The sequence below is a fragment of the Crinia signifera genome, chromosome 2, assembly GCF_055691185.1.
Source record: "Crinia signifera chromosome 2, ASM5569118v1, whole genome shotgun sequence".
Taxonomy (NCBI): Eukaryota; Metazoa; Chordata; class Amphibia; order Anura; family Myobatrachidae; genus Crinia; species Crinia signifera.
The window spans coordinates 303777144-303791921 of NC_139218.1; the positions used below are offsets into that span (position 1 = coordinate 303777144).

The window sequence follows — 14778 nt, forward strand, 5'->3', positions numbered from 1 at the left end:
TGGCAAACTTCTCACTGTGGGTCTAGGGTGACAACTATTATAAGCCAATAAATTATTTCTGTCGGTCGGTTTAGCGTAAAGACTGGTATGTATAGTCCCGTCCTGGATCTGTAAAAGCACATCCAGAAAATGTATTTCCGTCTGACTATGTGTGTACGTAAATTTTATAGTACTGGACGTCAGATTATGGGAGTCAATTATATTGGCAAGATCACTCGATGGACCCTCCCAAAAAATCAGGAGGTCATCTATGTAGCGATTATATTGGATGATCCTACCTGCAGTCCCGGGGTTGTTAAAAAATAGTTCTTGTTCGAATTCGAACATAAAGACGTTGGCATATGAGGGGGCCACCGCCGCCCCCATAGCCACGCCCATGAGCTGCAGGTAATATCGATCCCCATATATGAAAAAAATTTTGGTAAGTATCATAGACATGAGTTCAACAATCAACTTAACATCAGGGCCCTGATAATCAACATTACCGTCAAGAAAACGTCTCAGTGCTGCTAGACCCAGAGGATGCGGGATAGAGGTGTATAATGCACTGACATCGATAGAAAACATCGAAACATCTGTGGTAAATTTAGCCAATTTGGCTATATTATTCAGCAAGGCGGTAGTATCTAGCAAGTATCTGGGGTGTTTTCTGATGCACGGCTGCAACAAACTATCGACATAGATGGATGTCGGTTGCATCAGAGAGCCCCGGGCCGCCACAATGGGACGGCCAGGGGGGTCCTCCAAGGCTTTGTGTATTTTGGGAATACAGTAAAATTGTGGAACTAACGGATACAAAGGTAATAATGCTTTCTTAATTGTTTCAGAGATTATACCAGAGTCCACCGCCTGCTGTAATACATTTTGTAATTCATTAGTAAACATATTTGTGGGATCACCCCTGAGACAAAGATACGTATTTTTATCATTAAGGTGTGTCATGACCGAAGCCTCATATTTGTCGACATCCATGATCACTAGTGCTCCGCCCTTGTCGGCAGGACGGAACACCAGCGATCTGTCGTCCGACAAAGTTTTGAGGGCCCTGCGTTCCTCCTTACTGATATTCAATGAAACAGTATCATGCTGATTAATTTTATTGGCAACTTCAAAATTAGTGACAGAAGTAAAAGTCTGTATGGTAACATTTTGAGACACCGGGTCAAAGGTGGAACGGGGCAGGATTTTACGTAACTGTGGGGGAATATCATCTTTGAAGGGGGTATCAGTACTCACAGTCTCGTCAATTAGGGTGCTGGGTTTGTTAAAGAATTCTTTAAGTCGTAACTGCCGGGAGAGACGATGCTGCTCAAGCGACCATTCCAATTCGTTGTGACAAGTAGAAGGAATAAAGGACAGTCCACGAGAAAGTATCCGTGTTTCGGATTCAGTGAGGGAATGTGATGATAGGTTAACCACTAGGGTTTTCTGGGCTTCGGTGGTTTGCTTGCTTTCTTGTCGGCAGTTCTGTTGCCCGCGGCGGGTGAAGCGTCGGCACCTCCGAGCCGGGCCCGGGTAGTCACCGCTAAAGGGATGACAGCCTTGCGGTTCCTGGGGTTTCTGGAGGTGCGACCACTAGCCTCGCTGCTGGAAGAATTGAAGTCGGTGGAGCTTTGTTGCTCAGTGGTTTTTGTATACCCTCGTCGGAAAAAAGGTTTTTTATTATCGCGGTCCTTGAATGGATTAGTCCATTGATAGACAGTTTGTAACTCATAGTCCTTGTCAACTTTAATTTTTTTCTCTTTCTTAAATTTAATTAAGTCCCGTTTATAAATCTGTATTTGGGAACTTAGTTTCTCATACCAATTGGTAGAGGTATCATTGAGCAGGTTAGGCTTATGGATAGCCTCAAAAGCCGCAATCTTCTCCTTGCAACAAAGCTCCACCGACTTCAATTCTTCCAGCAGCGAGGCTAGTGGTCGCACCTCCAGAAACCCCAGGAACTGCAAGGCTGTCATCCCTTTAGCGGTGACTACCCGGGCCCGGCTCGGAGGTGCCGACGCTTCACCCGCCGCGGGCAACAGAACTGCCGACAAGAAAGCAAGCAAACCACCGAAGCCCAGAAAACCCTAGTGGTTAACCTATCATCACATTCCCTCACTGAATCCGAAACACGGATACTTTCTCGTGGACTGTCCTTTATTCCTTCTACTTGTCACAACGAATTGGAATGGTCGCTTGAGCAGCATCGTCTCTCCCGGCAGTTACGACTTAAAGAATTCTTTAACAAACCCAGCACCCTAATTGACGAGACTGTGAGTACTGATACCCCCTTCAAAGATGATATTCCCCCACAGTTACGTAAAATCCTGCCCCGTTCCACCTTTGACCCGGTGTCTCAAAATGTTACCATACAGACTTTTACTTCTGTCACTAATTTTGAAGTTGCCAATAAAATTAATCAGCATGATACTGTTTCATTGAATATCAGTAAGGAGGAACGCAGGGCCCTCAAAACTTTGTCGGACGACAGATCGCTGGTGTTCCGTCCTGCCGACAAGGGCGGAGCACTAGTGATCATAGATGTCGACAAATATGAGGCTTCGGTCATGACACACCTTAATGATAAAAATACGTATCTTTGTCTCAGGGGTGATCCCACAAATATGTTTACTAATGAATTACAAAATGTATTACAGCAGGCGGTGGACTCTGGTATAATCTCTGAAACAATTAAGAAAGCATTATTACCTTTGTATCCGTTAGTTCCACAATTTTACTGTATTCCCAAAATACACAAAGCCTTGGAGGACCCCCCTGGCCGTCCCATTGTGGCGGCCCGGGGCTCTCTGATGCAACCGACATCCATCTATGTCGATAGTTTGTTGCAGCCGTGCATCAGAAAACACCCCAGATACTTGCTAGATACTACCGCCTTGCTGAATAATATAGCCAAATTGGCTAAATTTACCACAGATGTTTCGATGTTTTCTATCGATGTCAGTGCATTATACACCTCTATCCCGCATCCTCTGGGTCTAGCAGCACTGAGACGTTTTCTTGACGGTAATGTTGATTATCAGGGCCCTGATGTTAAGTTGATTGTTGAACTCATGTCTATGATACTTACCAAAAATTTTTTCATATATGGGGATCGATATTACCTGCAGCTCATGGGCGTGGCTATGGGGGCGGCGGTGGCCCCCTCATATGCCAACGTCTTTATGTTCGAATTCGAACAAGAACTATTTTTTAACAACCCCGGGACTGCAGGTAGGATCATCCAATATAATCGCTACATAGATGACCTCCTGATTTTTTGGGAGGGTCCATCGAGTGATCTTGCCAATATAATTGACTCCCATAATCTGACGTCCAGTACTATAAAATTTACGTACACACATAGTCAGACGGAAATACATTTTCTGGATGTGCTTTTACAGATCCAGGACGGGACTATACATACCAGTCTTTACGCTAAACCGACCGACAGAAATAATTTATTGGCTTATAATAGTTGTCACCCTAGACCCACAGTGAGAAGTTTGCCACACTCTCAACTACTTAGGGTGAAAAGAATAGTTTCTGATCCGATAGTGGCCAACACCCAAATGGACCAGATGGTGGAGCGTTTTGTCCATCGGGGGTATCCACGCAATGAATTACAGGCAACTAAGGATAAGGTCATGCGTCTTGATCGTAATGCCCTTCTTAAACCTGTACCCCGGTCTAAAAACATTGATAACAAACTCCCATGGGTTACCACTTACAACCAACACAGCCCTGATACCACCCAAATTGTTAAACATCATTGGCCATTGATTCAATCGGACCCCCAACTGGGACTGTCCTGTACCTCCATTCTCCCAAGTTATAAACGGTCCAAAAATCTTAGGGACATCTTGGTGAAGTCGGATGCCTCTTCTAGTAATACTAACAAACAACATACCCGGGTGGGGTGCATAAGGTGTGTATGTACCACCTGTGCATTTCTGATTCCTGGTGCTTCTTTTAATCATCCACAGACTGGTAAATCCATCCCTATTAGACATCTATTGACGTGCAATACCCCGTACACAGTCTATCAAATTATTTGTCCCTGTGGGCTGTCATACATAGGGAAAACAGAGCGTCCCTTTAAGGAACGTATGGCAGCCCACAGGTCGTCCATTAGGAATGCACTCCTGAAGAAAAAGAGCGACCAGCCGGTCGCGCGGCATTTTCTTGAACATAACCACAATCTATCATCCCTCAAATATAGGATGATTGATCACATTCCCCTGTCCCCCAGAGGGGGTAATAGGGGGTTACTACTTCTAAAATGTGAGGCCCGCTGGATCGCTAAGCTTGGTACCATCGCGCCGCGGGGCTTGAATGAGTATTCAGGCCTGGGGGTTTTGTTATAAATTCTATAAATTTTGCTACTTTGATACACCCCATAATGCAGTCAACAATGATGTTTGTATGCATTGGGGGCGTATAAACATATGTATATCGATATACGTGCAAGGTCTTAGTCTCGTATAATGTGTCAGCCTATTTGCTTAATTGTCCTTTTTATGTCCAAATGTCTTTGTATATATATATTTTTCTGTTAGAATATATATTTTGTGTCAGTTTTGTACATGATCACTTTGGGTCTGATATGACCCCCCTAATATATATTGGTGGTACACTGTATATCCACTGTTTTAATCATTTTAACTTGAGTCTTATGTAAATCTTTTTTGTATATGCTTTTTTTCTTTTGTTAAATGTTGGATAAGGGGGCCTGTCTGGAAACAGATTTGGATTGGTCTGTTTCCAATGGGCTGGCCGCACCTGTACGTTGTTTCGTGAGTGGATGGTTCATGAGACCTTCCCCCTCACGCATGTGACACCTGCACGCTATAAATGTTGTTTGAATCACTTGTATATTTGAGCCTGAAGATAATACACACGTATTGAAACGTTGCCAATAAAGAGCTTTTTCTTTTTACTGCTACATCGTTTGGAGTGCCGCTTCATTCTGCAAGTCTATATTTTACCTGTTGAAGGCACACAACGCAGCAACTTATCTATAGGAGGAGTGCCCAGCCCCGCAGAAAGTCTATATATATATATATATATATATATATATATACATATATATACATATATATACATATACATATATATATATATATATATATTCCATGTTACTGGCACTCACATCAATAGCAACAGCTTGCTGGGGTGACATTTCAAGGTAGGGAGCTTGCTAGAAGATCACTACTTCGTATAACAGGAATAAATGGAGTCACTCACCAGTCTTGTAATAAATCAAAGTGGGATTTAATCAGGCAGCATGGCAACAGTGGTGGGCATCGACGTTTCGGTCCGCCTCTGGGACCTTTTTCAAGATCTTGAAAAAGGTCCCAGAGGCGGACCGAAACATCGATGCCCACCACTGTTGCCATGCAGCCTGATTAAATCCCACTTTGATTTATTACAAGACTGGTGAGTGACTCCATTTATTCCTGATATATATATATATATATAATATATGTGTGTGTCTCTCTCTTGAAAGGTCTCCCTCATTCCTCTCTGTCCGTCTCATTGGAACATTTCAGACATGAGGGAAGTATTACGGGGGGTAGGTTATCAAATATCCAAGAAATTATAATTATGTGACTTTGTAAAAAAAAAATATAGGTGCTTTCTACACACACACACACACACACACACACACACACACACACACACACACACACACACACACACACACACACACATATTTTTAAACAACATTACCCAGGCGCAAAGTCCACAAATGTGGAAATGAAACCATCTTTTCCTCGATGTGTGCAGCACTCCTCTCACATGGATTGACCCCAATCCACACAGGAACGTAGTTTAGAAACAAACGAGAAGAGCGTGCACCATAAACACAAATCTAGCATTTACTTCACTGCACAATATATGCTCACATCAAGGTTTTTGAAATATCAGTCCTGGGGATGATATAGCGATGAACCAGGGCAGATAAGGTATACAGCGTCTCTCAGCATGGGAGCCAATTTCGAAAGCTCACCGCCCGTGTCAAACCAGCCAGATGATGGATGACGTCACCACGTCCTCTCAGATAGGACCACTTCTGACGCGTTTTGTCACGGTATCAGGACTTCATCAGTGGGTGTGTGCATTCAAATACATTGACATATCCATGAACTATATAAGGCATTCATATTTTTGAATTGACACACCCCCTGATGAAGTCCTGACACTGCGTTGGGCGTGGCCCTATCTGAGAGGACGTGTTGACGTCATTTATCATCTGGCTGGTTTGACACGGGCTGCGGGCTTTCGAATTCGGCTCCCATGCTGAGACGCTGTATACCTTATAAAAATTTGATTTTTGTTTGAGCAACAGAGCAATTAATAAAAGTTCTTAACCTGTAGTATTATGCTATACATGGCATTGCTTATCACTAGGGGCATATCCTGTAACGTGTGCTTAGTTTAATTTTTTTTTTTTTAACACAACTGTACTAGGAACCAGTGTCCTTATTGATGAATTAGTTGAATCTGAGCACCATTAAATTTAAATAATACCATTTGCATGATATTGGATTAGGCACCCTTTGACTATAAGAAGCCCAAACATCTAAGTAGTGAAACCAGTATTGTTTGTGTATGTTAACTGTTTGTACCTGTATCTGTTTCTACTGTACTGTATGTTCATCAACATTGTGTTTGGGAATGGCACAGCAGGCTACATACTGTGTTGTGCTGATCAGCATGTTACACAGCTTAATAACAAATAATGGGGTTGCTTCAATTGAGTGCTATTTGAATAGCACCAGGAAAGCGCTCTGGGATCTCTTCATTTCAGTGCGCTGCCAAGTTCAACTAGTGGTTATCATCTTGCACTCCAACTGGGGTGCGAGTAGAAATTCAACAAAACTAGGTCTGCGATGTTTTGTGCCATAGCGTGGCGCAAATAGTGCTTCAGTTATGAGAATCAGCATTCTCCAACTAAATACGCTCAAGCGCTGGCATTCTCTGCCATACGTCTTCTAATTTGAATAGCTCTGGGAGCTCTCTCCTGGTGGTATTCACAGCGTGCTGAATTGAAACAACCCCTATGACTTGTCCATCTTAGATTTGAGCGTGTGTAACCTTCTTACACCCTTTTCACTTCACTTCGCCAATGCCGGGTCGCACTGAGAATGTGGATAATGGCGGTGACATGTTATCGGACACTTGGAACTGACCCTGCCTCCTCCCTATAGTGTGAACAGGACCCGACCCACTCGACCCGGGTTACCTGTTCACCCAGGTTCTTTTAACCTGTGTCAAAATGCTGGGTTGCTGAACCAGGGTAATTTGAAAAGGCCCTTTCACACCGCACATCGATCCGAGGCGACCTGGCAACCTTCCAGGTTGAACTTGGGTTATTTGTGCGATGTGAAAGGGGTATGATTATACTAATAGTTAAATTGCTAACAAAGTTTAATCATAAAATTCTAAAGTAAACAACAAAAACAGCAAGTTCTAATGATTTGTTTACAAATCATATACAGAATAAAGTGTTGTAGGATGTTTGGGTTATTTTTGCCTTTTTTAACTGAGCTCTAAAATGAATAACTTGTTTTCTGGGAACATTTTGCCTTTATTAACAACAGATTTCTTTCTTTAAACTCAATTATTGATCATTTCATTTATTCATGTCTCCTTCTTCCTAAGACCGCAGTATTTCAAAATAATTGAAGAGTGTGTATCCCAAATAGTTTTACATCGAAGTGGTGTAGATCCTGATTTCACATACAGAAAAAGATTAGATGTGGATTTTAGTTACTTACTGGGTAAGTCTTCCAGGCTTTTGCTCAGATGAATTGTTGGGTATTGACCCTGTTGCTTTTACCAATTAGCCATCATGTTCTATATATTTATATTATATTCAATATATTTCCCTCATTTTGTAGATGTCTGTATTGACAAAGCGAAGACTGAAGAATTTGAAGAGCGATATCTGGAAATGAACAAAAAGGTACAGTATGAACCATTACAGTATATTTATTTTTGGTATTAATAGGGTGTAGGAAGTACAGTGGTTGGACCATTATAAAATTAAACTCTTTTATAGACAAAAACAAATATAGCCATTTATAATGTGCAAGAGGAATGGTCAGAGGATACTTTTAAGCTCTGTATGATGCCAAATAATGTACACAAGCAGTCGATAATAACAATAGGTCATTCATCATGTTCTTCTCTGTTCATCAGAAATCCTGTAATTTCTAATCTTCGTTATTGTTCTGGTGGGCAGCCACAGTGCCAGGTGACCGGACCAGGAGTCTCTTCTGTCCTATGTACCATCTAATGCTTGCTTTGCTATGTCTCTACCACTAACCATAGCGCATACTGTATGCTAAATATAATTCACTATTAAGCCTGCTGTAAAACAAAATCTTTTTATTTTATTTTTTTATGGCGATGCCATTTGTCATATCCAATTTACTTTTATCCTAAGATGTAAACACAGTATGGATTTCTCAGTCTTTGGCATTTCAATTCTTTCAATTCCCATGAATCTCGGAGACTCCACAGGATATTTCTTTTCTCAACAATGAGACAGTAATGCAGTGAAACCTCTTCATTATTGGAGATTTATTTTTACAATATGTGACTTAATCTCTTCTGTTTTTAATCTGTCTCCATGATTCAGAATGTCACGGGCATAGGGAGAGGCACATTTATCTCCTTTTTTTTTTCTATTTGAACAATGAGCACGATTATTTTATTGCAATATAAAGCATAAATAGTAGATGTCTTGTCCAAAATAATTTATTTTCTACAGATAAAACAATATTCATATAAACAACACACACATATATATGTGACCCAGGACAAAAATATGCCACTAATCATAATTCTACAACCATAAATTGGCATTTGCTTTACTATGTTTAGGATTAGCATTCAAGAGCACATATTAGCATATATATATATATATATATATATATATATATGTATATATGTATGTGTATATATATATATATATATATATATATATATATATGTATATATATATGTGTGTATATATATATATATATATATATGTGTGTGTATATATATATATATATATATATATATATATATATATATATATATATTGTGATGAGTGTATGATTGAGCCCCACTGAAGTGTTTCCTTGAAGCTAGAAGGCTTCACAGATTAGTACTGTTACATCATCTACTGTGGCTTGTGATTCCTATTGCATTGTTCATGTATTTACTTAGTTTGCTTCATGGGTACAGTTGAGGTAGATACATAGTAAGTGACTGTGCTGTCCTGCAGCATTGTGCTCTGCTGCTTAGTCTTCCATTGTGCAACAGTGTGCGGCATTGAATAGGGTGACAGGGAGGGCTGGCAGCAAATGCTGCAGCCCTCCTGAACCGTGCAAATGTGCAGCAAATCCTAAACAGGATTCGCTGCACATGGACAATAAAACCATTGAATACTCCCCTGTGACAGCATGCAGCACTTCTTCTGTAAATGTAGCCCAGGTGTAAGTACAGTACACGTGCTAATGGCTTACTGTACTATTTCTTCAGCATGTGTATCTGATATCCAGTGTGAGGGGAAGTCATCAATGGAGTCTTCACACTGTAGAACTGTATTTTGATTTTAGTAGGCTTCAAATGCCTTTATATCACTTATTTGCAGGTGATATTGTAGTACAGCCAAGCTAATAGAGACTTGTATTAGCTTACTCTTAGGTATGGGGGGATTTAGGACAAATTCTCTTTCCAGGGTGCACTGTGCACATGAATACATTTGGTGGCTTACGGTATGCAGTGCTTTGACACTACCATATATACTTTACATACAAATAGAAGCAGGTCTTGCTTGTATAACGTATACATGAACAGAAATTGAAGGTTTAATAGGAATGGGTCTGGAGAATGACACTAGGTATTTTTGTACTTTTTCAGTATGAAGAAGAATTTACAATTCGCCAAGAGACTCAGTCCCAATTGCAGAAAAATGAAGGAAAAATCAATGAACTTCAAGCAGAATTACAGGCTTTTAAATCCCAGGTAATGGACCATGTTAAATGAATCTATTGAATACAAGAACATGACTGTTGAAACAAATTCCACTTAATACCTTTCAAACAAGGGTAGGATTTCAGATTTCTCAACACCCTCCTGGAATTGTTTACTATCAATTTTCTTATTCATAGGTTCCACTTTATGGCTCAGAAAGTATTATAGAAAGTCATTAATTAGCCATGTGTGAACTTAAATTGATCTATTTTCTGCTAAGTCTTATGTTAATTAAATATGTTTCATTTAGGTTTTGCTCTCAGTGTCACGTTTGTTGTAAGTAATTAACCACAGAGGGTAGAAACTCTTCAGCTTGTGGATTTGGCATTCATCACTGATCTTTGTCTCTGCGCAGGAAATTATTCCTCAAGCAATCTATTTTGTTGAACCTTCGGCTTTTGGTAACCTGCAGTGAAAGATAACCTGCCGTGTGGAGAGGAATATTTTCTGATAATTTTTCAATTTAAAAAAGTAAACAGATTGAAACATAACAAAACATGTTATTTCCTTTCTAGACGTGTAATTTGGTAGTGTGACAAAGATGATGTGTGTGTGTGTGTATATAAGAATATATATATATATATATATATATATATATATATATATATATATATATATATATATATATATATATATCGATGCGCACACACACACACACAATATATATTATATTTATTATAAGAGTGTTCTTTTTTGTTTTTCTGCTTTGTTGTTACTTCTAAAGGGAATTGCTTAAAAGGAGTACATTGAGAACTAGGTTTATGATGTATAAACCTTAAAACATACTGCATCTGTTTTATGAAAGATACCTACAATATACATTGGTAAGTATTCAATGCTGTTTGCGAGTGGTGACAGCGAGCAGGGCTTCCTGCTCGCTGTCACCACTCACCCTGACAGCATTCAGCACAGCCTGCGCATCCGCCAATTCCCCCTTGCTCCGTTTTTTGAGCGAGGGGGAATTGGCGGATGCGGCTCCAGAAGCAGCGAGACCCGCGGCTAAAAACTGCGAATTTTCTGCAGCAGCCGCGGGTCTCGCTGCTTTGGGGAATTCTCGCCGTTCTGTGATGGCGAGGATTTCCCCATAACGTTGAATAGAGCGAGCGGCCGGCGCGGGGGTTAAACAGCGAGGATCGCTGCTTTTCAGCAATCCTCGCTGTTTAACCCCCTCGCCGGCCGCTCGCTGCGGCATTGAATACATGCCAGTATATTCATACAGATTACACGTGACAATTTTGGTAGGAATTTTCAGTGTGCTGAATGTGACAATGGGCCAGATGTACTATGCTTGAAAAGTGATAAAATGGAGAGTGATAAACCTTCAGCCAATCAAGTCCTAACTGTCATGTCACAGGCTGTGTTTGGAAAATGTTCGGTAGGAGCTGATTGGTTGGTGGTTTACCACTCTTCATTTTATCACTTTTCAAGGCTTAGTACATCTCACCCAATTACTTATTCTGGCGAATCTTTGTAATGAATGAACTTGCTGTACCCTTTCCAGCTACTGCAAGTCTGCATGTAACCAGTCTTAAATCAGGCAATGGTAAAGCAGCCTCTTTGCCAGTTAGTGGGGTATACAAGGTGTGCCGATATTTCAGACAGGCAGAAATATCGGCACACACCTATACATTTGAACTTTAAATTTCGAAAAAGGGTCAATATTCCTGACTTTTGGAAATCTAAACCTTGATTTCCTGTGGACTTATAAATTAAACGAACACGGATCCACTCCCCCTTATCTTTTTAAAAATGAGTTTAATAAAGTACCCAATCTTTTAAAAAAAACTATCTTTCCAGGTGTGCATCCATAGTGCAAACCCTTTTTCTTCTTCTTCAATTGTACTGTACCCATTTTTGCCCGGATAGCACCCCCGCCCCAAACTAGATTTATGATAAAGGCGGCCCTCTCAGACCCATAATAACCCTAAGGGTCCAAATTAATAGTGTGCGGATTATCACCTCCCCCGAACCCCATTTTTGCAGTTGAATACACCCTTCAATCCTGGCAGATGTTTCCAGTCCTCAGAAATATCGCCCATTTTGTGTAGAATAAATCAAATTTGCATTTGGTCTATTCATAGTTCTTTTTCTTTTGAAAATATGTGGATCAGCGGTATCTTGAATTCTTCGCGGAAAGATGCTTATTCACAAATTGTGCGCCAAATTTCGGGAATGCAGACTCAACGTTTCAAAGAGACATTAAGGGATTGAATAGGTTCTGGCCGATATTTTTGAAAATAGTTCTAGACACTGGAGCGTGTGTGTCACAATAAAGCTGGGAACAATTTATTTTCTTCACTATTGCTTTTCTTCACTTTACTCATATTTAACTTCTTCAGTGCTTATTTGTGTCCTCCTTACCTATGAAATATTGAAATCATTTCCATAGATTAGGGTGTCTAGTGGAGCATCATTGAAATATATGATATTTTGATTTCAAGTTTTATCAGTATATTGCAACAACAATTAATTACTTTCACAGTTTTTTTTTTTATTATAAACTTTTACATTGTCCAGTAGACTGTTGCACCACTTTTATGCTAAAATTTGTGGTTCAACCCATGACTTGGAAAACTGTTTAAATCTGGGTCAGATCTGGTATTTACCCAGTTTTCACTGTTGTGCTCACCTGAGAGATTCCTCAGACATTACATGGGTGGAAATCTGCCAATCTAGTTGCCTACATCAAACTGGGAGCTAGGTCAGCAGCTGCCAGACTGTCCCCAAGCCTCTATATGTGTGCAGTGAACAGACCCAAAGTGTATGCCTACGAAATCTATTTTCCTTTGCCCTTGTACTAATGCTTTCTGCAAAACAGGGAATTCAGGCATGGAGATTGTGTGTGCTCTGTACCCTTGCCTCCCGACTGCCGGAAGGATTCTTCAGTTGGGAGGTATAGGGTGCCAATTTGGACGTTCCTCATTACCCATTTTACGTTGCCCTTCATCCTGAATACTACTAATGTCCAACCCTGCCATAATCCTGGTTTCATTGTCAGGTTAATGAACATGTTTTTTTTTTTCTATGGTGCAGTTTCAACTGAGGCTCACTGAAGGTTGACCCATCAAAAACCCTGAATTTTGAGTTGTCGTATTGATGAGTATTATGTTGAGTTTTAGCTAATTAACATTCAGGTCTTCAATTTAATTGCAAGATTATATTGCTAGACAATTGTTATTTACTGTGTGTGTTTAGAGTGTAGTGCTCTTAGAATCAGCAGGCATAAAATTATATGAATCACAAATATGTTTTAGATTAATTCAACTTGTTGAATTTTATTTCAGAGCAACGCATCAAATTTTAAGGTGCAAATTATCATATTAAAGGCTCCCTAGTCCGACTTTTTGGTGTTCCTCCGCTAACAATTGCTGATAGTGTGGTGTCGCTAGTGGACTCCTTCAAGTTCCTAGGAACCACAATCTCCCTGGACCTTAAATGGGGGCCCAACACTGATACTATTGTTAAAAAGGGCAGCAGAGGCTATTCTTCCTATGGCAACTAAGGAAGTTCAACATCCCACAGAAGCTTCAGCTCCTCTTCTACTCCGCAATTGTGGAGTCTGTACTGTGCTCCTCCATACTGGTCTGGAACAGCTCTGCCAGCGAGAGAGACAAATGCAGACTCCAAAGGTAGTCAGAACTGGGGAGAAGATAATCGGGACGGATCTTCCCTCTGTCCAGGACCTGTACCTGTCCAGAACAGAAAAGCGGGCAACAAAGATAGTCAAGGACCAACTACATCCTGGCCATGGCTCGTTTAACCTGCTGCCATCAGGCAGACGCTACTGGGCTATTCCCACCAGGTCCACCAGAAGCCTAAAAAGTTTCTTCCCTCAAGCGGTTCACCTGTTGACACGTGAACTCATGAACACCTCACTGTCTAGTTGCGCCATAACCCTTTGCACATAATCTAACACGGTGTTCCCTCGGAATAACTTTCTGTATGACTGTACATGTTCCCCCACCTGTTTATATTGTTTATACTGTATGCAGTTTACTTGTTACCCACCTGGCAGCTGCACAACAAACTGAAAACAAATTCCTAGTATACCTGGCCAGTAAAGCTGATTCTGATTCTTCTGATCTGTCAAGTCGGATCCAATTTCCATTGAGATCCGCTGACAGCTCAAATCCGATTTGGCTCGCTATGTGCCATTTTTACATGCGACAAATCACATGAACGGAAGTCTGATGCTTTTTAGCACCCGTGATGTTCCTCTGACTGCTGCACATACAATTTGTCTTAGGTGTAGCACATCCGAGTTCCGACTCTGACACGATGCGCATAGGACCACACATCCGGTTGGAGCATATGTCATACACATACCATTTGGCGCGATCCATCAGAATTTGGTGAAACTGGGCGTAATATAACTAGTGTATGGGGTCTTAATATTAGTTAAGGGTCAAAGACTAAATAGTATTAACACACAAGTTTGTGCTCTAATGTCATATTATTATCCTAGATGCAGGCAGGTGGTGGTGTTAAACCTTCAAATGTGTTAAGCCTATGGCCGCTTGTTAGCGATAAGCAATAATCCCCAAATACATTTTCCCGTTTCTGTCACAAACCTATGCCAAAGGGAAATGATTTGATCTATCTAGTATGTATCTATCTGTCTATATATTTATATATCTGTCTATCTTTATGTTTTTTACAAACTACACAATAGAATTTATATTGTATTATCCTAAAGCTCATATTACTGTATTTAGTTACCATAATCCAATCATGATATATGTTGTTGTCTATTTGTAAACACAA

The 14778-nt window shown here is 40.5% G+C and overlaps 1 protein-coding gene across 3 annotated transcripts in view; it reads left to right on the plus strand.

Moving 5' to 3' along the window:
* Positions 1–14778, plus strand: part of DIAPH3 (diaphanous related formin 3) — an 870768-nt gene that overhangs the window by 382549 nt on the left and 473441 nt on the right. For all 3 annotated transcript variants that reach the window (XM_083168891.1, XM_083168892.1, XM_083168893.1), the window contains 3 exons: positions 7648–7766; positions 7887–7951; positions 9901–10005. In XM_083168891.1, coding sequence (XP_083025017.1) covers positions 7648–7766; positions 7887–7951; positions 9901–10005 — 289 coding nt within the window. The remainder of the gene's footprint in view (positions 1–7647; positions 7767–7886; positions 7952–9900; positions 10006–14778) is intronic.